The 22,035-nt window shown below is 41.9% G+C and overlaps 1 protein-coding gene across 1 annotated transcript in view; it reads left to right on the top strand.

The window, feature by feature from the left end:
• The first annotated feature begins 10,295 nt into the window (after positions 1–10,295).
• Positions 10,296–22,035, top strand: part of LOC108020148 (dynein beta chain, ciliary) — a 36,654-nt gene continuing 24,914 nt past the window's right edge. The window contains exons 1-12 of the mRNA XM_065865282.2: positions 10,296–10,562; positions 11,083–11,607; positions 12,323–12,411; positions 13,288–13,932; positions 14,462–14,744; positions 14,810–15,288; positions 15,352–15,851; positions 16,166–16,479; positions 16,706–16,809; positions 17,358–17,929; positions 18,504–18,718; positions 20,026–20,202. Of these exons, the coding sequence (XP_065721354.2) occupies positions 10,374–10,562; positions 11,083–11,607; positions 12,323–12,411; positions 13,288–13,932; positions 14,462–14,744; positions 14,810–15,288; positions 15,352–15,851; positions 16,166–16,479; positions 16,706–16,809; positions 17,358–17,929; positions 18,504–18,718; positions 20,026–20,202 (4,092 nt within the window). The 5' untranslated portion in view covers positions 10,296–10,373. The remainder of the gene's footprint in view (positions 10,563–11,082; positions 11,608–12,322; positions 12,412–13,287; positions 13,933–14,461; positions 14,745–14,809; positions 15,289–15,351; positions 15,852–16,165; positions 16,480–16,705; positions 16,810–17,357; positions 17,930–18,503; positions 18,719–20,025; positions 20,203–22,035) is intronic.

Below are 22,035 nucleotides of genomic sequence, written 5' to 3'. Positions count from 1 at the left end.
ACAGGATCGAAGGTGAGCAGAAGGTCACGAAGGAAAATCTCCAGGCTCTAAAAGACGGACAGCAATCGCATTTGACCGAAATTCAAATAATGATGGACGCTCAACTTTTGGCTGTTCAGACTGAGCTGGAAAACCAATCCTGCCAGAAGACTATCTCTCAAGACGACTTCAGGGCGGGACTTCAGGCATTTCAGTTCAAATTGGAAAGCCGACTCCAGGAACAGACACGTATTCAACAAGAGATAAATAATAATCTTTTGGCGACGCAAGCCCAACTGATAGGTCAGCAGAAGGCCCTTCAGAATTCTATAAATGTTATCATGAAAAAGAATTCTGAAATAGATGCCATGAAAAGCATCACGAAGGAAGAACTTGAGGCGAGTTTGAAAACGTACCAGATAAAAATTGAGCGTCAACTAAATTCGGTTCTGGCCAGTTCGAAGGAGCTTCTGGACAAAATCAAAGGACTGTCCAATGAGGCACCCAATCACAAGACCTTTTCCACAGCCACAGTACCAAAAATCCCAGCTAATTTCCAGCAGATCGGCAAGAGATACTTCTATATCGAAAATACGAATCCTAAAACTTGGAATAATGCTGCACAAACATGTCTCACTAAAGGCGGCCATTTAGCCTCAATCGAAAACGAAGTTGAGCTAAGATCCATATCGGAAAAACTCAAACCAAATACAAAATACTGGCTTGGAATATACTATCAGAACCAACAAGACCGTTTTATGTCTATAGCTTCTAGAAAGCCAGCTAGGTTTTTAAAATGGAATTATGAACACAAAATGAAAGGTTTCGATTGCGTTTATTTATTTAACGGAGCTATGAATACATCTAAATGTTCATTACTCGAATTGTTTATTTGTCAGTTAGACAATGAGGTATAAATAAAATTATATACAGTAATTGACCTAAAAATATGTTTTGCAATTTTTATTCCTCCATACGTACACAAAAAAACTAAGTGTTTGGATCAATTCTTTACATTTGCAGGTACATTTCTGTAAAATACTTTCTTAACCAAGTTATCCACTATTATTGACGACACTGGCCATGCTGAATAAAGCCAAAGCCCTGAAAAGAAGAAGTCCGACATAAATTTGTTTGGGCTGTCGATAGGTATAAAATTAAATATTCACTGTTGGTTCCAAGAATCGGATGAGTCATTTGAAAGATTAGAATTGAGTCTTGTAATTTCTGCTTTTGCGACAAAAGAAATTCAGAAAAATTTGATAATAATATATATACAATACGTTCAGGGTGACTTATCAGCAATTTTCAAGGTTCTTTTCATTCATCAACATATATGTCAGTTTCAGTATCCCAGATACATTCGATTGAAGTAAGAAAAAATAAACAAAAATTTGGAAGCTAGCTTCCTGTTTATTATGTGTCATTATTGTCGCTGATTTGCAGGGAAGCCAATTCATCCGTACTGCTTTTCAGCTGATGGTCGCTTATATGAAAGAAACAAAGGACTAGCTTAATAGAACCGAAAGATATCAGAATATTCCAATGAACAATAATGTGACAAGTTTAAAGAATTTAGACTACTTGTGGCATTTACTCTTTATTCGGCGAATTTGGAGTTCGCAGAAGTATGACCTTTTATTTCTTTAGAAAAGCTCTACTCTAAATTTTGATACAAAAAAAAATCACGTACTAACGTTAAAACAAGTTTGTTTTGTATGTGTGGGATAAAATTCACGAAAGAAATATAAGTTTAGAAATTTAACACTGCTTTCATCATTTAATTTTGAGTTGGACGCATTTACAGTTCGCTGCTTCCGTTGGTAAACGAGTTGTCCCTTTTATAATTTATAATTTGAATAATTTAAAATTATGCACCAGGTGGTGGAGCCGCAACCGTTAGAAGGCCCTTTGTTTGGCGTGCCTTTTTTCGGGCATCTGTCTCAAAACGGTGACTCTTTTGTTTGCGCTGGCGCTCTTTTAATTGTTGCAAATATTATTTTTATTTTGAGTGTTGACAAGCACGCAATTAGCGACCCTTAACTGCTCAGACCGTCAAACAAAAAAAAATACTGGGTGACCTCGTTTGTTTAAAGATTTTCTGCGTGCAGGGTCGGTGGAAAACGGTCAAACGGTCGACCTAGCTTCAATTTTCATTTAACGACCGGACGACAGCGTCCAAATATTTTCACAATTTAAATGCAAGTGGATTGCGGCGATGGATGGGCTGGACAGGGGAATGATGTGGAAGGTGGGTGTTGTTTGGGGTACAGGATGGTGGACATTGGCTAAGCAGATTGCCAACCTAACTGACTTTGGGGCCGCGGCCGGCAGTTTGACAATTTTTCGCCATGCCCGCTCAAATATGCTGCATACGCAGCTGGGTCCCCCGAAGCACGACCCTTCATTTGTTTATGGGCCACCCATTGCCAACTCCCAGTCCCCCTTTAACACCCATTGTGGTGCACAGAAATAAAATAGAAAAACAAGGAAGAACGCTATAGTCGAGTACCTCGACTATCAGATACCCGTTACTCAGCTATATGGAGATATGCAAGCAGCAAAGCGAGATTAAAATGCGCCACCTACCGGCGGTATACAGATTTAAGCGTTATGGGCGTTAGAGTGGGCGTGGCAAATTTTTTTTTGGATCAATCGATAGGTATCGACGAGACCAATACATTTCAGTTAAAATTTTTTATCTAGCATGAAAATTGTGGGCGTCACAGGTTTTCGCGGTTTGTGGGCGTTAAAGTGGGCGTGGCAAACTTTTTTTTGGGTCAATCGATAGGTATTGATGAGAACAATACATTTCAGTTAAAATTTTTATTCTAGCATCAAAACTGTAGGAGCCACAGTTTTGGGCGGTTTGTGGGCGTTAGAGTGGGCGTGGCACTGTGCTGAAACAAACTTGCGCTGCGCAGGAATCTCAGGAATCTGCGTGCCTAATCCCAGTATTGTAACTCTCATAGTTTCCGAGATCTCAGCGTTCATACGGACAGACGGACAGACGGACAGACGGACAGACGGACAGACGGACAGACGGACAGACGGACAGACGGACAGACGGACATGGCTAGATCGACTCGGCTAGTGATCCTGATCAAGAATATATATACTTTGTGGGGTCGGAAACGCTTCCTTCTGCCTGTTACATACTTTCCGACGAATCTAGTATACCCTTTTACTCTACGAGTAACGGGTATAATTACATGATCTTGTACCAAGGTTAAAAGGTTTTCAAATAAATTCTGGAAACCTTTTTTATTGCATATTTATTTCCCATAAAAAAAGGACGCATTGTATGTAAGATCACCTTTTCCATTTCCTTTTTTCCGAAAAGTAATTGTTAAATAATTAGTTTTACATATAATACCATGTCTATTATTATACTGTATTGTGTTTTAAAGTTCAGTCATATACAATTTACATACTTCCAAACCTGCATTGTAAACCAATACCAAAATGTATATATCTTAAGAAGAATCTATCTGAGTTCAATGATATTTCCTACATATCTTTTTTCAGTGTACCCCAACTGGGCATCCGTCCTTGTGTTTGTGTGGGTGCACGCCTCGTTGACCGTTCGGATAAAACTTATTAGACACAAGTGTATTTAGCGCATGTGTGTGGGTGCTCCCCTGTGGGCTCCCGGCTGTTTGTCTGTGTGTGTGCGTGAGTAACTAACTGCGGGCAGTTCAGTTGAGTTCCATGGGCGGACCAAGATACCCAGATACCCACGCATCTGCATATATCAATCGGAGGATGCCCGCAGCCAGCCTTCCCGGGCACCCAATGCAGCCATGTTGTGCATTTGAACAGAAATAATATTTTGCCGTAGCCGAGTTTTGGATGGGTTTTGCTATAGGGGGGTTTTCAGGGGCTTTTCAGGGGGTTTTCAGGGGGTTTCCATGGGATAGTGGCGGGATCGGTGGACCGGCAACTGTGTGACGTTGCCGCACAATTCCTTTGTAATTAGATAACGTAACAAAGCAACAACACGGCGACCACTGCACTTCCGCTCCCCCAGGCGTTTACGGCCCGCCTGGCAATGCACTTTTGCCACGCCCCTCCCGCTCGAACGCCCCCTCCTGCACATTTCCCGTGCATTTTCGTTTTACGTAAAATGTTGAGAGCCTTTTCTGATTATTTGGCAAAATCGCAACATTTACCGCTGCCACACAGCTCCGCTCCCCTGGCCGTTGGCAGTATAATTAGCCGCAGTTATAACCGTACCCCCTTCCATACACTTTTACACCCATCAAGCTGCGACTGCAAAAATCCGGCCTCCGATGTTCAATTTCCACAGGGTGCACACTCGACTGCCTTTCCAAGCGATGCGTACGCAATTGCAGGAAAGGGATGGGTCGGGACAGGAACTGATAGTGGAGTTCCCAGGGTTTCCAGATATTCACCATCGACCAAAGCCCTGCCTCAGTTTTTCGGTAAGGACCTCTTTATCAGCCATTCCAATGAAGGCTTAATCTCACCAAGGAGAATTCACTTTGCATTTGGTGTCCTTTCGTATGGAGTGTACTTCAGTAGCTCATAATTGGCTTCCTGCTGAGATACTACGGAGTGAAATTCTCCGTATTCCGAGCTCAGGCATTCTTAAGACCTTAATGGAGACAAAGGCTTTGAGGGGGATTGTCATCAATGGATCAATGTCCAATTATTGTGGTTGATGTCATGGAAATATGGTTTTAACCACATTGTCCTGACTCATCAGTTTTGTTTAACAACAAAAACTGAAAGGTACCAAGTCAAAAGTCGCCAGGGGTTTTAAATCACTTTGTTGATGCATACTTTTAGACACCTAGAATACCATTTCAAAGTGGTAGCCTCGTATCTTTCCTCATTTTCAAGGGAATTGGTATTTTTATTTATACAGATGTTGTAACATTTATAAGTATAATCAACTTGATTTCGTTGTATAATGGCAGCCCCTTCTGCTTTGATCGCCGCGATAACGATGGCAACTCAGTCCTGGCAGAGGACACGTCTTTCCTAAAATTTATGACCCTCCACTAGCTAACGCTTCAGGTTAAAAACCCTTAGCCGAACCCATTCCCCACCGGCGATAATTAGGTACCACATTGGATGGCACTAAAATGCGCCAGCCGACAAATGACCTACAATAAGATTTAGTGTGCTCTCAAGCAGCTAAACTTAATATTTCACGTGCACTTAACCTACGGGTTTAAATGTCGTAATTTTCTCATTGGCAACCTCCTCGCGCCCGAGGAGAAGCTACTCGAATGTTTTACTGTCTCAAAGTTTGTCTCAATTACGTGCGTGCCAGACTGAGTCAGCTCATCCCTATCCCAAGCCCAATACCAATCCCAATCCCAAGCCATATACCATATATCCCACTGGCCGAACCGAACTGAACCGAATATTTCTGCTGTGACTACGGCGCATTTCTCAGCAGGGTCGCAGGAGGAGAAGGACCCGCAAACCTCGTCCCGTTTGTCATTGGCAACTTTTTAATTAAAAGTTTCATCCGAGTAATGGGATATTTGCACTGCGAAATGCCACGGCGGCCAGCGACGATACTTGATACTTGTGCAATATTTGTGGGCGTCCCCCGTCCCTCGTTCATCGTCCTTCCTGTCCCCTTCCAACAAGTATCTAATTGCCAAAAGGATTTGCAAAACTTCAGCCTTACATAACGTTGCGCTGACCTCCATCGCTATCTTTATCTTTATCCGCCCGTTTGTTGCTGTTGCGCTGCAAACTTTTGGCCAGCAATTGCCAAACTATGCCCAACACGGCACTACGTGAGTCGAGCTAATGAGCTGCAAGAGTCACGAGCACAATTAGCCGGGCAGCGATTTTAATTAGGACCCATCTAACGATCCAAGGCGGATCGAAGATCGCTTAATTAATATTCCCAAGGCCATAACATTAGATGATCTGGGTCAAATATTTAAATTAAATGAATTGAAAAGTAGCAGATCTATAGTTACACAAATCTACATTCCTATCAGATTTAATTACTCCCATTAAGCGGACATAGGAATTAGCTCTGCTCGTTCTCTACCGCCACTCATACAGTGTACATCATGCTTCGATAAGCACAATGTATATTGAATAGTAGACCATAAGGAAAAATCCCATATTATATTGTTTGTTTCTTTAAAAAAACATTTGGCGCCCAACGGGGGACCTAATTAACTGTTAGGAAGTGATTTACTTTAAGATAGATGACGATGAACTCTCAAGCGGCAGACTTACCGCCTAGGGACTTATTTAAATTCAAGAAAAACAGGAAGTGACCAACTGAGACGTGACCAAAATTAAAGTGGAAGAATTCCCAGAACTCACTGTATAATTTGTCGTGGATCTACCTACATCAAAGTCAGATTTTTCAGGGAATCCCACTTGGACTTGCTACCAAATGAAACTCCCCCTAGAAATTCCCACCCAACCACAATCGATTACCACTGGCCAGTGTTTAGACTTCGATGTTCGTCGTCCGTTGTTCACTTTTCACTGTTCACTGCTCAGTGTCCACGTCTAATCGCCGCCGGATGTCCGCACAGAAATTTGCTTTCATTGTTTTTGTGTTCCAGCAGCCGGACTCTCGTTATATTTGCCTGTTTTTCGGACGGGGGACTCGGATTCTGTCGCCTATTCTGCTCTATTTTAGCTTTTTTTCCTTCATTTTTTTTTGTTTGAGCCAACTTTGTTGTTGTCAGCATTCGCTTTCAATTTCCTCATCCACTCGAACTAACATCCTTCCGCCGCCTTGTCGTGGTTGCTCATTCATGGGCCGTTTTCAAAATGTCCGCTGGAGAGAGGCGCAGTAGCAGCTAGTCCTTCTGGTCAGTCGTCAATCGGCAGTCGTCAGCAGTGAATCCGAATAACACTGGACCTCCCGTCCGTTTGTCAATCAATTGTGAATTGTTTATTGAATGTTGTCGTTAGACTGCACACAATGCCGCTAACAGCCGGACAGGAGTTGTCGGTTTGGCTTCGTTTGCCGATCCATTCTGGCTATATGGCGATTTTTTGGGCTTTCGTAATGCGTTTAAAGGGTATATAGGGTTTCATAGAACGTTTGCAACAGAAAGAGGTACAGTTTTGACCAGAATCATATAAATAGAGCTTTCAAGTTGTCAGGGCTCAAATATTTAAGAGGTGTAACAAAAATTACCACGTTTTTGAAATCACTTATAACATAAAAGAATGCAATGAAATAACAACATCGCCATTCAAATAGAATCCGTACTCCGAACATTTTGTTGCATACTTATCGACACCATAATAAATGATATTAAAAGGTAATTCTTAAAATCGGAAAAATCGTAAAAGTATATATACCTACTTTTTAATTTCCCAAAATCAAAGACACTTTGTTTTCTTAGAAGATAACTAGCAGATAAAGAACTCTAATAAAGTCAAGAACTTTTTAAATGGTATCCTTTAGTCTAATCCTATAATAAAAGTATTCTTTCTAGTTTTTTCCGCCCAATTTTGTTTGTTTCAAGTTTGGACATTGGCGGATGGCTTAGGACTGGCATTGTTTGCCCCGTCAAACGCTCCGTTTTGTATTTATCTTTTTGTGCGCTGATCGATTTGTTGTTGGGCCTGGGCTTTTCATTGAGTGCCTCGGCCATTTTCTTTTTTTAAGAGCCACCGCTGCATGCCCGCACTCTCATAAATTCGCCCAAATGGAAATGGTCTTTGTCCGTAATGAAATAGTGTTGACTTTCCTCACACTGGCACTCCTCGCACACACATCGAATCGCGTGTCCTTAACAAATGCACGAAATTGCTTTTAAACGAGGACGACGCCGTGCAGTCTGCCGCCCAGCCTCTCAGCTCCTCCGCCCTTTTCCATCCTCAGATTTTCCACCCAACATCCAGCCCGGTCCAGTGGCATGTGATGATTTGTTCGCACATAATGAAACTCATCAGCAGCTGCAGCCCCGGAAAAAGTGGGAAAAGCCGGGAGTGGTGGGGTTCGAAAGGGGTTCGGTCATAAAGTACAAGCCAACTTGTTCGGATCGAGGCTTGGCATAAATTCAAAAAGTACGACTACGAGTACGACCAACGGCCACTCGGCGGGAAAATGTAGTAAAAGCATTTCACAGTTTCATTTTCCACGACTCACTGCCGACCACTGTCCATCTGTACATTTTTCCAACCGTCTACCATCCACACAGCTCGGCTTTTGTGCGATTTACTTAATTTGAAGTGTGCCGGGGCCATCGAGGCATTCCTTTTAAAATCAATTCGAAGTTTATTTTTCTTGCGGCTTCTTCTCCAACCCAACCATCGCATATTTTCTTCGTTTGCTTTCAATGTTTGACTTGGACTGTCGCACTATTTATGCACGTCTTTGCTCCGCAGACAGCAAGGACCCACTTTGGCCAGGACATTATGGCCGATGAGCTGGCCAGGCAGAAGGCAGGCAAATGGAACTGCTTTGGACTGGAGAAACAAGAAGGACCTGGAGTCCCCAACTGACTGCTATGCAAACTATGTAAAATAATCTCTTTTATTGCTGAAATGTTTATTCAAATATATTTGTATATTAACAAGTTTATGGATGAAACGAGTGCGGATGGGATTTGTGCACAGAAAACAAAAAGGTCCCTTAAGATACCATTTAAGCTTAACTTGAAAACTTTAAAAAGGCGCCTAAAAGTATGCAGTAAAAAAGCATTTACATTTGTGACGGAATTCATAGGACTTTTGAGTATACAAAATATTTTAAAGCATACTTTTAGACTCCTTCACAAGTGAAATATATTTATTAATAATATTCGATAATTACATTCAATAAGAAATAATGGTAGTGATAATATTAAAGTGAAATGTATTAGCCTCTTGGAAATAGTTCTTGGTATTAGTTTAATAGTTTTTAAAAGAATAATAATGTATATCAAATTTAAATTTCATTGGATCATAAAATCTTAGCTTCCCATAAAATTGTTTTGTTTTTTATATTGAGAACTTACTTTGTTTCTTTCCGTGTGGCTTCGTTTCCTAGCTGCCAGCCTGTGGCAAGAGTGAATTTTAAGCTGCGCGCAAACAGCTTGAGCAAATTCATTAACAACAGAACTGCCGCCGCCCCCGATCCAAATCCAAAATCCGAAATCCCCGCCCCACGGAGATGGGAGCTCAGCTCAGCGCTACAGCTACTGTTGCGGTTGCCTCCGAAAATGAGGGCAATGCATTTGTCCCGAGGGTGCCAGAGTGCCAGAATGGCAGAGACCAATCCCGACCAGAAATGGGAGCAGAGCTGCGGGTTGCCAAGCACTTGTTTTTGATGTGACGCTGATATTTAAAAGTGGAGTTCACATCAAAGTTACACAGCGGTCCAGAATGGCCGACATCCCTGTCATCATCATCATCCCCATCATCGTGATACGCAGTCAGCAGGTTTCCGTTGGGGTAGGTATGCCATGGTACATTAGCAGCAGGACAAAGGATGGGATTGCTGACAAGGAACCCACTTTACTTTAGTTGCCAATGCAACATAAGCTACTTAGGATGAACACAAAAAAAAAAAGAATGGAAAGCACAGCGAACTCACAAGTTACTTATGGTAAACTCTTGGTCGCAAAATAAATATTTCATAATGTGGGTAGGGTAGCATTTGGGTCGAGTACTATCTGGCTGCAAAGTTCCATGTGTACTTGCGGTAATTGCAGAGCGTTTTAACTATGCTCCACGGCCTTTGTTGCTGCGGGCGCAATTGCAAGTGCAACTGCAATGGCAACTACTTGCTGTTACTTGACACATGTCAGTCACTCACTCACAGCACTTGAGCGGAAGGGATAACCAGGATGTGCTACCATAAATTTCACTGCCTCTGATCCACACTGATACACTTCTGACTTCTGCTGATGATGACTTGGCACTTAAACTGCCAAGGGGCCAAGTGCCAGGACATTCGATCAGCTGAGCCCCCATTAAGCATACGCCGTGTTGGCCACTGAAAATCATCAGCACATCGCATTTGAATGCCTCGTGGCCGAAAAACCATCTGATGTTGACTTATGTGTCCTGAGTTTTGGCGCTGAGAACTTTCAGAAAAACGGAAATTACATTTCGCTCGCTTCGTGTGCAATTAAAGTTGGCCAGGTGGCCAGGGAAAGGGGCTAGACTTTCCCCTATTTGCATTTTGCATTTTGCATTTGAACTAACTGCGCGCAGGGCACACACTTTAAAGTGTTCCTCTGTTAATGCGAATTTGAAGTTTGATCGATATGTGGGGCGTGGCTGGCGCTGCGACCGCCGCCCACTGGCCGCCCCGGCATTAGAGGTCACACGAAGCGGGCCCATCATCATTTTAACGCCAGTTGCCGCGCCGAGTTGTTTGATTTGCCGCATCACAGCCGCTGGTACACGAGGCCGAATCCAATCCTGAGCCCTGACCAATGTCCGATGCGGCGGGAATGGCCAGTAGCGATGAGGAGGGTCTGCCCACCGGCGGGAGCAGCGGTCGCCAGCGAGTCCAGCGGGACTTCAGTGATTCCAGGCTGGAGCGGGTGGCCTCCTACACAACGACCACAATGCGTCTGAAACCAGATAAATGGACCAAAATGATGGCCAGCGATGAGCTGCGGGTGAGTTGCCTTTGAACAATTAAATTATGTGCTAAAAAAGAAGCCATTAGTTTTAAAAATGTTGTTAGTTTAAGAAAAATTGATATATTTTCTAAATTAAGAGAATAAAACCGTTTTAGCTTCTATTGTACATTATTGCTACTAAATCTTCAATCTACTAAATTTACTTTGCTAATTTAATATTACGTATTTAATATTTCCAACAATATAATTAAAATCGATAAGCACACCATTCATGTTTATGACACATAAAATTTACAAAGACCTATTGAATGGAACTTTAAACGCAGACCGTAATTTGTTTAATAAACTGAATATTAATTAACAATTCCAGCCCTAATAAAAAGTTTAAGTGATTGTGTGATTATTGATTAAAATGGTTAAACAAGTTGACAATGAAAATAATTTATTGAAATTAAATTAAAGTGAATTAAAATGGAAAACAATATGTAAAATGTGATTAGTATGACATTTTGTCTGTGGATTTAAGTTACCATTGTCCCATTTCCTTTGTATCCAGCGCATTGTTTTGGACTGGCAGCATGGCCACAGTCGCGTCCTGGTAATGACTCTCAGTCCTGGTGGAGATCTGGTGCCCCGGAGTTGCCTCAGTGACTTGTACCTGCCGTATTCGGTGCAGAGTACTCGTGGATCTGTCCCATCCGCCGCCATGTTGCCCCTGGAAGATGAAGCCATGGCCACGGTGACTGCCGCCGTATCCGCCGTGGTATCTGCCACGCCCGGCGCCCTGCTCATCCCCCTGCCGCCCGCCTCCTCTAGCTTTACGACTTTAGATGGAGTGCCGCGCGGCAAGTGCGCCTACTTTGTCCGACGTAATACTTCCGACGGACCACTGACGGCATCCAATTTTGCGGAGAGCATTCTGTACGGCGACTTCCCGGTGCACAGCAAAATCGAGACCATGTCGCTGCTGTTCGACGAAGTATTGCAACCGCTCCTGGAACAGGCACAAAGTCAGTGGCCCGCCATTGTTCGCAAGGATCTGCAGGCGCGAATCAAGGAAGTGAGGAACACGCTGACCGAGGTGGGTGATTTGGCTGACTGGAGCTGATGCACTCGGAAAAAATCTACCTTACAACTGGAGTAGTTTAAAATAAATTTTAAACCATTTACAAACCTTATTTTTCGTTGGATTCACAGATAAGTGCTTTGAAGTAAACTAAAAAATAAGTGTCTAAAAGTATGCAACAATATATTTTAAATACAGAAGTCGGATAGACTCGTTCCAAAAAGGTACTTTTTTCACAGCATACTTTTGGACACCTTTTAATACACCTTATTTTATTTTATCAAAATCTAAACTATATTTTTAAAAACGACGAAATCATATTTTTGGAAAAGGAAACAGGGTCTAAAAGAAAGCAACAATATATTTCTAACATGGAGGGATTGATTTCAAAAGTTGGCATTCCTTTTTCATAGCATAATTTTGAGCACATTTTTAAAAATTCTTTGGCACATCCATCTATTTAATAATTTTTAAAAGACGTAGATTTTTTCGCGAGTGCAGCCGGCAGCTGTGTTATCTCATCAAATTAATCTAATTGAGTGCAGTGGAGCGGAGGCTTCGAGTGGGGTGAATGGTAGGTTCCTAAAACCCCAACCGATCCCATTTGGAGCGACTCCGTCCATTGTCTTGGAAGTATTTCGCTTAATTGGCAAAACTTTTCATGTGTCTACGGGCGATACGTATACATTCTGTTTCTATCTATATATATACTTTATTGTTATCCCCACAGATTAAGGGCAAAACCAACAATCGCACAATTTTATCGTTATTAGTTTCGCCAACAATCGTCGAGGAAGTGTTTGCCCACGTGAGCCAAGGGTAAGTTCCAGCCATGGGATGGCCATTGTCTTAGATATCCGCCCTGCCCTCCAGCTCTGTGGAGCTCCTTGGGTTCGAAGATGTCGCCCCAGCAGAAGCTATCTGGTATTGTTTATGTGGACAGAAAGAGAAAGGCTTATTCATGATACCAAATTGATTTTCATTGGCATAACTTTTCGCATGAATTGCTCGAAATTTATTTAGCTTGCAATTCCGGGGAAATTCAAGTTGTTTACCCCTTGGCCACACAAAACTGGTGGCATACATCGATTATTTTCCCATCGTACGAGTGCTTTTAATTAAATTACAAATATTAAAGAAAAAGCAATCGGCCATCAGCATTCTCAAGAAAATTGTCTAGAATTTAGCTAAAATTGCCATTGATACACACACGTCAAGAGCCTTTAAAAATGTATTAAGAGGTTCATGCTCCAGTAATTCACAATATTCGAATCAATAGAGACAAAATGAAAAGCCAAGCATTGGCAAAAATCAAAATAAACCATAAAGTCATCTTTGTTGGTATCAATTTTGTATGGAAAACTAACAAGGAAAAAAGTTTAAAACAAATAGCAACATAAAAGGGGTGAAGTCAAATGCAAATTTTTTGAGAACTAGGTCAATAAATGTTTCCGCTCATTATAAAAGTTCTCCCCATGGACCAAAGTTTAGTTGCAGAGAAGTACAAATGAAAGCCAATAATACAACAAACAATTGTGTAACTTTAAACTTCTGTAGGATTACTTTAAAAATTATAAATCTTGTTCTAATGAAGAGATTTTCATTTTAAATCAACTTAAGCTGCTTAAAATTATATCTCAGAAATAAAGATTATTTTAAAAGATTTTAATTGTGGTTGTTTTTTAATTTCCATAGCCACTTAAGGCCTGCCTTGGATCCAAAATTCCGAAATCTGCTGGAAGAGATGTTTATTAACTGGACTACCCAGATGCATGATATTGTCTTGGAGCGTTCCGAGTGTCAACCCTTGGGATCTGCCACCTTATCATCCGGGCATCAACCCAAACACATAACACACGCTTCTTTGCCCGCCCAGGAGATTGGATTTTGGACGAATCGGAAGTTAAACCTGCAAAATATCTACGAGCAGCTGCGAGAATCCACGCACAAGACTCTAGCACAGATTTTGGAACGGATCGAGTCGGTTTATTATGTGCCATATGCCACTGCCTTTCGGAAACTGGTGGCAGCCTGGTTGGAGGCGCAGGATGTTTCCCTTTGGCTGCAACCCCTTCTCCGTCAGACGTCCGCCTTCAATTCGGTGCAGTTCAGCAATGGCCACGATTTGGTAGCACCTCTAGTACACGTGGTGCATCTTGTGTGGAGCAATGCCAGGTATTATCGCAGCACCCAAAGGATGAGTGTCCTGCTGCGCTGCATCTGCAACATGCTGGTCCATCGTGCCGCCGAGGATCTGGAGCTGCAGTTGCTCTTCCAGGGTGACGCCGACGAGGGGCTACTTAAAATCAATCGCACCACAGAGGTTCTGGAGCTTTTCAAGTAAGAATAAAAAAAAAAAAAAATGTTTATACAATTCCCTTTTATTACAAAATAATTTAAATAAAGTACCTAAGGAGCTCAGTTAATCATATATAGAGGATCCTTATTATTTAACATTATATTACTCGGTTAGTTGACTTGGAAATGCAAATTAGATACACTTATTAAATACCATCAAATTAAATCCGAATCTAATATTCTTCCCACTGTTATTATGTAAAATGCAAATGTGGTTAAGAAAATTGCTTGGCTTAAAGACAATTTTAAACCAATTTTAAGTAGAAAATCAATTAAATCCAATCCTACCAAATAAGTCATAGTATGTGTCAATATTCAGCAAAGCTGTGTCACTTAATAATATAAGCCTCTAACAAGGCTAATTTTAATATTATAAATTATGGAACATATTCAATCAATTCGCCACAATTCAATTACAAATTTAAAGTTCAATTTGAAGATATGTAAGAATTTTGTTTAAGGAATTATTATACATATTTAATGTCAAATTGCAATAACCCATTTTCTGCAGGCAGCGAATGCTGGAATACAAGGAGCGTTATGCCGGCAATCAGGTCCTTTTGCCAGCGCTTTCCGAAGGAGCAGGAGCTGTGGCTCCTTCTCCATTCCCGGATGACCAACAGCAGCTGTGGCGCTTCTGCCACGAGGATGTGTTTGGCCAAACACTCGATGGCTTCTCAGCCCAGTTGATGGAGCTGCGTCAGGTTTTCGAGGCGGCAGTGCAGTTTCAGCAGCTGGAGAAGCTGGAAGTGGGCGGTTTAAGAGGCAAAATGCTAACAGAACGCGTCAGAGAGGTTGATTTTAAATTATAATAAAATAGTATATCTATCAGTTATTCATAATCCATAATTTTCCCTAGATTTTTGGTGAATTCAAACTGCTTTTTGAGCAATGGAGCAATGTGGACATTGATCTCACAGCCTCGGTGGCCAGCAAATGGAAATGTTTCCGCCGGGAGCAAGTCCTCTTCTTCAGTCGCATGCAACTGCTGGAACAGAAACTGGCCACCGTTTTGCTCCAGGCCTTTGAACAGTGCCACAGCTGGACGCACTTGCTCCGTTTGACCCTGATGTTTGGCTGCCTGCTGCAACGTGAAGCTGTGAGACCGGAATTGGCTCGAGTCCTGCCGCACATCCTTTTCATCTATAACACGGAAATGGAGCAACTGGAGGAGAGTGTCACGGAAGTGCTTTTGGGCTACGAGATTCGGGGTTTGGCTGCCTTGCCCATGGCCAATAATTTTCCACCCATTGCCAATGCCATGATGTGGCTACAACAGCATATCATTCGCTGCGATGAATTGGGAGCCAAGGAGCTTAACCAACTTATTGAGCAGTTGTAAGTAAATAATGTTCTAATAAAATATTTTAAAAATCTATTTAAATTCTTAAAACTTACCAGATTAAAAGAGAAATCCGAACTGCAAACACTGCCCCTTCAATGGGGTTCCTTACTCTCACGTCGCAATATTTTGACCACCAAATTGAGTAATCTCCAGATGAAAATCTGGACCTCCTGGCATGAGTGCATTGATAATCTAATCAAACGAGGACTGGACGAATCGGTGCTTTCCCGATCAGAGGATAACAGTCAGCTGTATCTAAACTTCTCCCCAGTGCTGTTTACCCTGCTGAAGGAGACCAAGTATTTGTTGGCCCTCCAGGCCACCGGCAGCTTATCCGGCGATCTATTCCAGCTGCCGGACCAACTACTCACACTCTATGGTCAGCGGGATGCCTATTGGGAGCGTCGCATTCGACTCATCAAGATTGGGGAGTTCTACAACGGCATTCGCTCGGGGGAATGTGCCGCAGCTGAGCTCCAGTTAATACGCAACGACCTGGCGACCATCGACGAACAGGTGGCACAGGCTTGTGAGCAGCTCACCTGGCGCAACTACGGTGAGTGGAATGGACTACACTGGGGAAAATTTGCAAAATAAATAAATTTAGTTACCATAATTGCCCTCGTCAAAATCATTGAATCTATTACAAACTTCATAATATTGGTAATTAACCGCGATATATGGTTATCAAAAATAAAAAAGTATTTTTTATTAAAAATGTATTGTAAAGGCTTTTATCAAAAATCTCAGTTATATAATTTGGTAAATATACGACTCAAAGTACTTCACCTTAAACGTTAAGTCGTCTCAATCTCATAATTTAAGATACAACTTTATTTTCTTCTGTGTATCACAATTATCTACCCCCAGATGATCCGCTTGTAGCGGACATTTTTGAGCAGAGCCGAGACCTTTTTGCCCGCCTGCAGCAGTCGCACGGCAATTTGGATGCAATCCTGGCCAGCATGCGTCGCTGGAGCCGGGAGCCACTGCATCAGCGCAGCTTATACGGTCGCAATCTCCTCGATCTGCGCCACCAGCAGGACCGAGTGCGTCTGCGATTGCTGCAGTGCGATGAGACTAAGATGCTCCTCAATCGCCTGCTGATTGCTAACTTCTGTCTGTTCTTCAACTATGAGGCCCAGGAATTTCAGCTATACTCCAGGGATCTGAGTGTCCAGGAGGTGAGTTTTAGCCACTATTTATCATAACTTGACCAATTTAAATTTTATTTAGGTAGTATAAAAAATCTAACCAGACATGGATTTTCCAGCTTGAAGCTAGAAGTTTAAGATAGGATTTTGGATTGGTATACTTGAATTTTTTTTGTGAATTTGTCTTTACTACAAAAAATATAGTTTCTACGCTTTAATGACTATTTAATGGATTTTTTAAACATTTTCATTGCAGTTTGTTCGCGAATTTCCCAAGGAGCAGCGGCGGCAGTACCACAAGTATCTGGCCAGCGTGGATGAACTGATTTGCCGCGAAGTTCGGGAGGCGATGAGAATAAGGTTTCTGAACTAGCACTTGACTTTCCATCATCATCATCATCGTCCTAATGATCATCTCCATCATCATTGTCAGTAGCACTCATCGCCAATCAATTGCACTTCTTCACCTGGCAGCTAACTATTTCATTACATTTCGGCACGCTGGCAGCTCCTTTCATGTCTCATCAGAACTAATCAAGTAAATGAGCACGAAATCGCACAACTGCAACCGCAAAAATGAAAGACACCTGCAGAAAGTGCAACACTGCAACAGCCAGCAACAACGTGCAACAACTCGCAACAACCACACACTTCGCGACCGCAGCAATATGGGTGCAACAATGGCAACAACAAATTGCCGCGGGCCGAGCATTCATGCGTCAATTGCATGTTTCACTTAGCGGCACTTTTCGTGATTGCATGCAGACAACGTCAGACGAATATGGGGGGGGGGGGGGGCGGGTGTTGTCTACAGGGGGCGTGGCTCACAACCTGCAAACGAAATAAGCTGCAAAACAAACTCAACACTAAATTTAATTTTCACATTACTCATACGCCGTGTAATTCAGTTTAGAGTATTTGTACAAAGAAATGACAGCAACAGCAACAGCAAAGGCAACAGCAACATCAACAATTCCAGCGGATACGGGTGCTTCAGTCAGCATGGCAAGGTTAGTCCTACAGCAAATCACAACGCCACAGGCGACAGGAGGAGCAGGAGCAGGGGGATCAGGAGCAGGAGTTGCAGGAGGATCAGGCGGAGGAGCCCCGCCAGCCATCAACGATGCTCCACTCTTCGAAGTAAAATTGGAGCTGACGGAAACGGAAATACGCTTTTCGCCCGCCTTTGATGCAAGTGTGGAAAATAATTTTCAACAAATTGTGGAGCAGCTGTTGCTCGATATAAAACAGACATGCGACTGCATGCCAAGAATTGTGGCTGACAATGCCCTGTCAGAGGATGATGAAGACGACACGGCGACGGTGGAGTTCGAGCAGGAGCAGAAACAGGAGCCGAATGGGGTTGAGGATCAGGAACAGGAGCTGGCGGGTCAGGAGCCGGAGGAACCCAAGCCGCAGGCCGTGCAATTCAACCTGCTGGCAGCCGCCAAGGCATATAGCCAAAAAATGGAATGCAGTGGTATGGATTTTGCCTCCCCAATAAGTTATAGCATATTAAGATACCCTTTTGTATGGTCTAAAGTGTGTAAAGGTTTAAAGGTTCTTAAAATATTATTTTATTTCTCAATGAATTCAAAGATCTTTCGCTGTACAAATATATTGTAGCATATTTTTAGACACCTTTACAAATGATTTTAAAATTTCATTATTTGAGACACCATTGTAAATATATATAAATTTATTATCCACCCTTTTCCTGTGTATAAATCTATTAAAGGTGTCTAAAAGTATGCAGTAAAAATATCCCCTTACTTCTTAATAAATACATAAATAGGATAAGGGGATATCGGCATTTAAAATATATTGTAGCCCACTTCTAAGCACCTTCAAAAATTATTTTAAAACAATAAGTTCATTGCAATTTTTGACATTCTCAAAAATATTTCTTTAACGGATTCTACAATATTTTTTTTTAAGGGTCATAAACAGTAGTTGTAGGGTACACAGGGTTCCGAATCGAACTTTAAAATCTAGTTTGACTCCTATCTGCCATTTTTTCACTTACTTCTCCCACATCGCTCTGCACATCCCAGCTGATGGTCTGGAAATGCTGGAGAAGGCGATACGCGATGCCCTGGCGGATACGGTTGAGGCGGCATCGGCTTACGCTGCCAAATTCCACGCCTATGCATTCCTGTGGACCCAGCAGAGCGGCGACGTCCTGGCCGCCTGCATGCAAACGGCCAGGGAGCAGACGCACCATGTCAGCGCCGGCGGCTATGCCATCATGGAGACGTTCAAAAAGGAGGTGAGTCGGAAAAAGGAGCAAGGCAGGACCAGGACCCCAGGGCACTGAATGCCAACAGCTTTAGTGGCTGCGACACTCACACCCAACTCGTCGAGCAGATAAGGTTGCAAGTATTGGGAAGCAGACTGGGCTGCTCAATTGGCAGCCACACAATTTACGCCATGTAGCCCCTGAGACCAATAACGCTTGATAAATGCCAACCATTTAGGGTCAAATGTGTGGCAACTGACCAGGGCAAAACACAAAAAAAAAGAAAGCCCCAAACAAAACAAAGCAAAACACTAAACAACTGCTTAGCAGCCACATGGCGTCGTTGACTTATGTTCGGGGGCAATTGGGAGCCACTTCCTGTAGCACAGCAGGCAAATCGCCGACGTATGCGTAATATTTTCTTTAAACAATTATCAAACGCCCCGAAAAGTATGCAATAAATTACCCGAAAGGAACTCACACACACGCAACACAACACAACAGGCAACAACAAATCATGGTCAAAGTGCACGGACATGGCGTGAAATTGGGTGTTGCCCAATAAAATAAGGGAAATTCGCCAGCAAGATATGGCCAAACAGGAAAGCAACGAAGTCTGAATGGTCTGATCTTAAACATTTCATCTTTGTTTTGGGCGGATCATTGTATTTTGCAATTGCTAAACTTAGCCTCCTCAGAAAAAAAACATTTTGGGCTGAAAGTGGCATTAAATTTAGTGGCTTTCTGATTTGGTTTTTTCGATATTTATGAATTCTGCAAAACGCTGATTACTGATTTCTTTATAAATGGCATATTTAGATTAGGAATTTTTAACTATTTTTATTTTAAAAGATTCGAAAAGTTATAATAAAATTTATTTATATTTGATCAAAAGTGATTCGCCTATAAAGCTGTCTAAAAGCAGGCAACATAAATTTTACAGTATACTTTTAGACACACTTTTAAACGATTTTCTTGGCATATCTTGATATTCAATTTTTGAATTACCAAATATATCCTTCAAAATATATTGCGAATGAGAAATTCCAGACATAAATTCAGTGATACCCTAGCCTACGATAGAGCACAAAAAATCACTGGCCAGCATTTTATTTATGACTAGCCATTGAGTTGCCCTGGCGCAGCTGGTGCGCTTAATAAACCGACGGCAGCGGTACGAATACTATAATATATACACAGCATATAGGGGCTTATCCCTTCCACACACTTAGAGATATACACAGAACACACCCATGTGTGGCAAATTTGCAAATAAATTAGGGTAGGACCAAGTCAAAAGGAAGTTGTCACTCCCTAACCGTACGGATTTTCCACAGATCGAGAACTACAACGAGGTGCATGATGCCATCGACCAGTGCGAAAACAGGGAGTGCATCAACGGATGGCTAGCCCTCGATCTCAAGCCCCTCAAGTATGGCCTTCTCAACCTGGCCTGCAAATGGTCGCACCTATGCAAAAAATGGTTACTCCGCTACGTTCAGGGAACTCTTAAGGTAGGACATAACATACCAAAATGTTGACCTTCTTCTGGGAACTCCTTAATAAATGCAATTATTGAGTTGTTGATAAGGTCCTAGAAGATTGGTTGACGAAAACACTTTAAATAATTTAGGTATTTTATTTTGTCATTATATTTTAAAATTCATTTATTCAACAATGCATATATTTTTTCATGTCTTCTAAACTTCATTATCAGATTGACAAATGAACAAATACCTATGAAAGCAGTATTTAACACTCATCTTTTCGTCAAGTAGCTGAACGCAGTTTATATTTTGATTGTTTTGCTTGGCATCCCACACCAAAAATCTATCATTCTTCCCGGAGGCCAAAGACACGAATTCACCTTCTTTTTCCTTATCGTTGAGGCCAAGCCAATACTCAGTATTTTTTAATAGTTTCCTATTGATGATCTCGAATTCGGTTTCGTTTTCGATGGCTGCCAAATAGCCGCCCATATTTCGACAGGTTTCTGCAGCGTCTGTCCAATTTTTCTTAATATTATTTTCAATATAAAAGTGCCTCCCACTTATCCTCTCAAAATTCGGTGGAATTTTTAAATTGGCTTTGGAAAATTCATTCGGACCTGTTTCCTGCCCTTCTAATTTTAACTGCAACTCCTGTAGACTGGACTTAACCAAAAGAAGCTTCTCCTCCGCTACCTTGAAAATCGCCTGCAAACTTGCCTCAAGTTCTTCCTTTGAAATGGTATTTTCGCAGGATTTCGCACAGCCTGTTTGGGAGATGATATTTTCGATAGACTTTTCGATGTTTGCCTGCTGGTCTTCCAGTTTGGTCTGCTCCGTTGAAAGTTGGCCAATAACCATATTTTGAGAGTTCGTCTGCGCCTTCAATCTTTCTTCCATTTTGCTCTTAAAAACCTGGAGTTCCTCATCGTATTCCTTTCGCGTGATTGTCTTCTCGCAAGACTGGTTTTCCAACCCAATCTGTACTTGACGATGGTTGGCGTCCATTTTGGTGAATATATCTGATAGTTCGAAGTCCAGTCCTTCTTTTACCGCCCGGAAATTGTCCTGCATGATCCTCTGGGCATCTTGAATCCTGTTTAGCTGGGCCTTGGTTTCAGAAATCTCAGCTTCCATCGGCTGTAGTGTATAGTGAATGGATTGACTACACTGATTTTCCGTGTCACAGTAGTTGTTCTGAAAGCCGGCCAATAAGCCTAAAAAATTTCCGGCTATAAGGGCCCGCAAAAAAAAGTTTGCGAGTCTCAACATTTTCAAAAATGTTAACCTCTCAAATTGAATGATAATGAAATACTGAGGCCCAGCTTTATGTCGCAAATATAAATAAACATTTAATATTGCTGATAGCTGGACGTTCTACATATATTCCGATTTACTGAAGTGACTTATCAGAAAGTCAACTTGAGTTCATCGCACACATAAAAGTATTTCGGGTTTCAATTAATGGATTTTTGGGGTCTTCCAAGAATTCGTTATTTTTTCGTTATTTCCAATGGGTTTTAGAACGATACCCCAAAACTGGATTTCCGGATTCCATAACTTTAGTAATTGGATCCCGGTTTGGACGTTAGATACCTCTATGAGTTTGTGGTTGAATTCTCTAATAATCTACATTTAAATATTTATCCTATAGGATGGTCCAAGTTTTAACCCATTTTCATGTTCGATTTTTCGTTATTTCCAATGGGGTTTAGAACGATACCCCAAAACTGGACTTCCAGATTCCATAACTTGAGTAATTGCATCCCGATTTAGACGTGGGATACCTGTATGAGTTTGTGGTTGAATTCTCTAACAATCTACATTTAAATATTTCTCCCATTGGATGGTCCAAGTTTT

This window comes from Drosophila suzukii, chromosome 3, assembly GCF_043229965.1.
Source record: "Drosophila suzukii chromosome 3, CBGP_Dsuzu_IsoJpt1.0, whole genome shotgun sequence".
Taxonomy (NCBI): domain Eukaryota; kingdom Metazoa; phylum Arthropoda; class Insecta; order Diptera; family Drosophilidae; genus Drosophila; species Drosophila suzukii.
The sequence above is the reverse complement of the archived record's forward strand: the minus strand, read 5'-3'. Positions and strand labels throughout refer to the sequence as shown.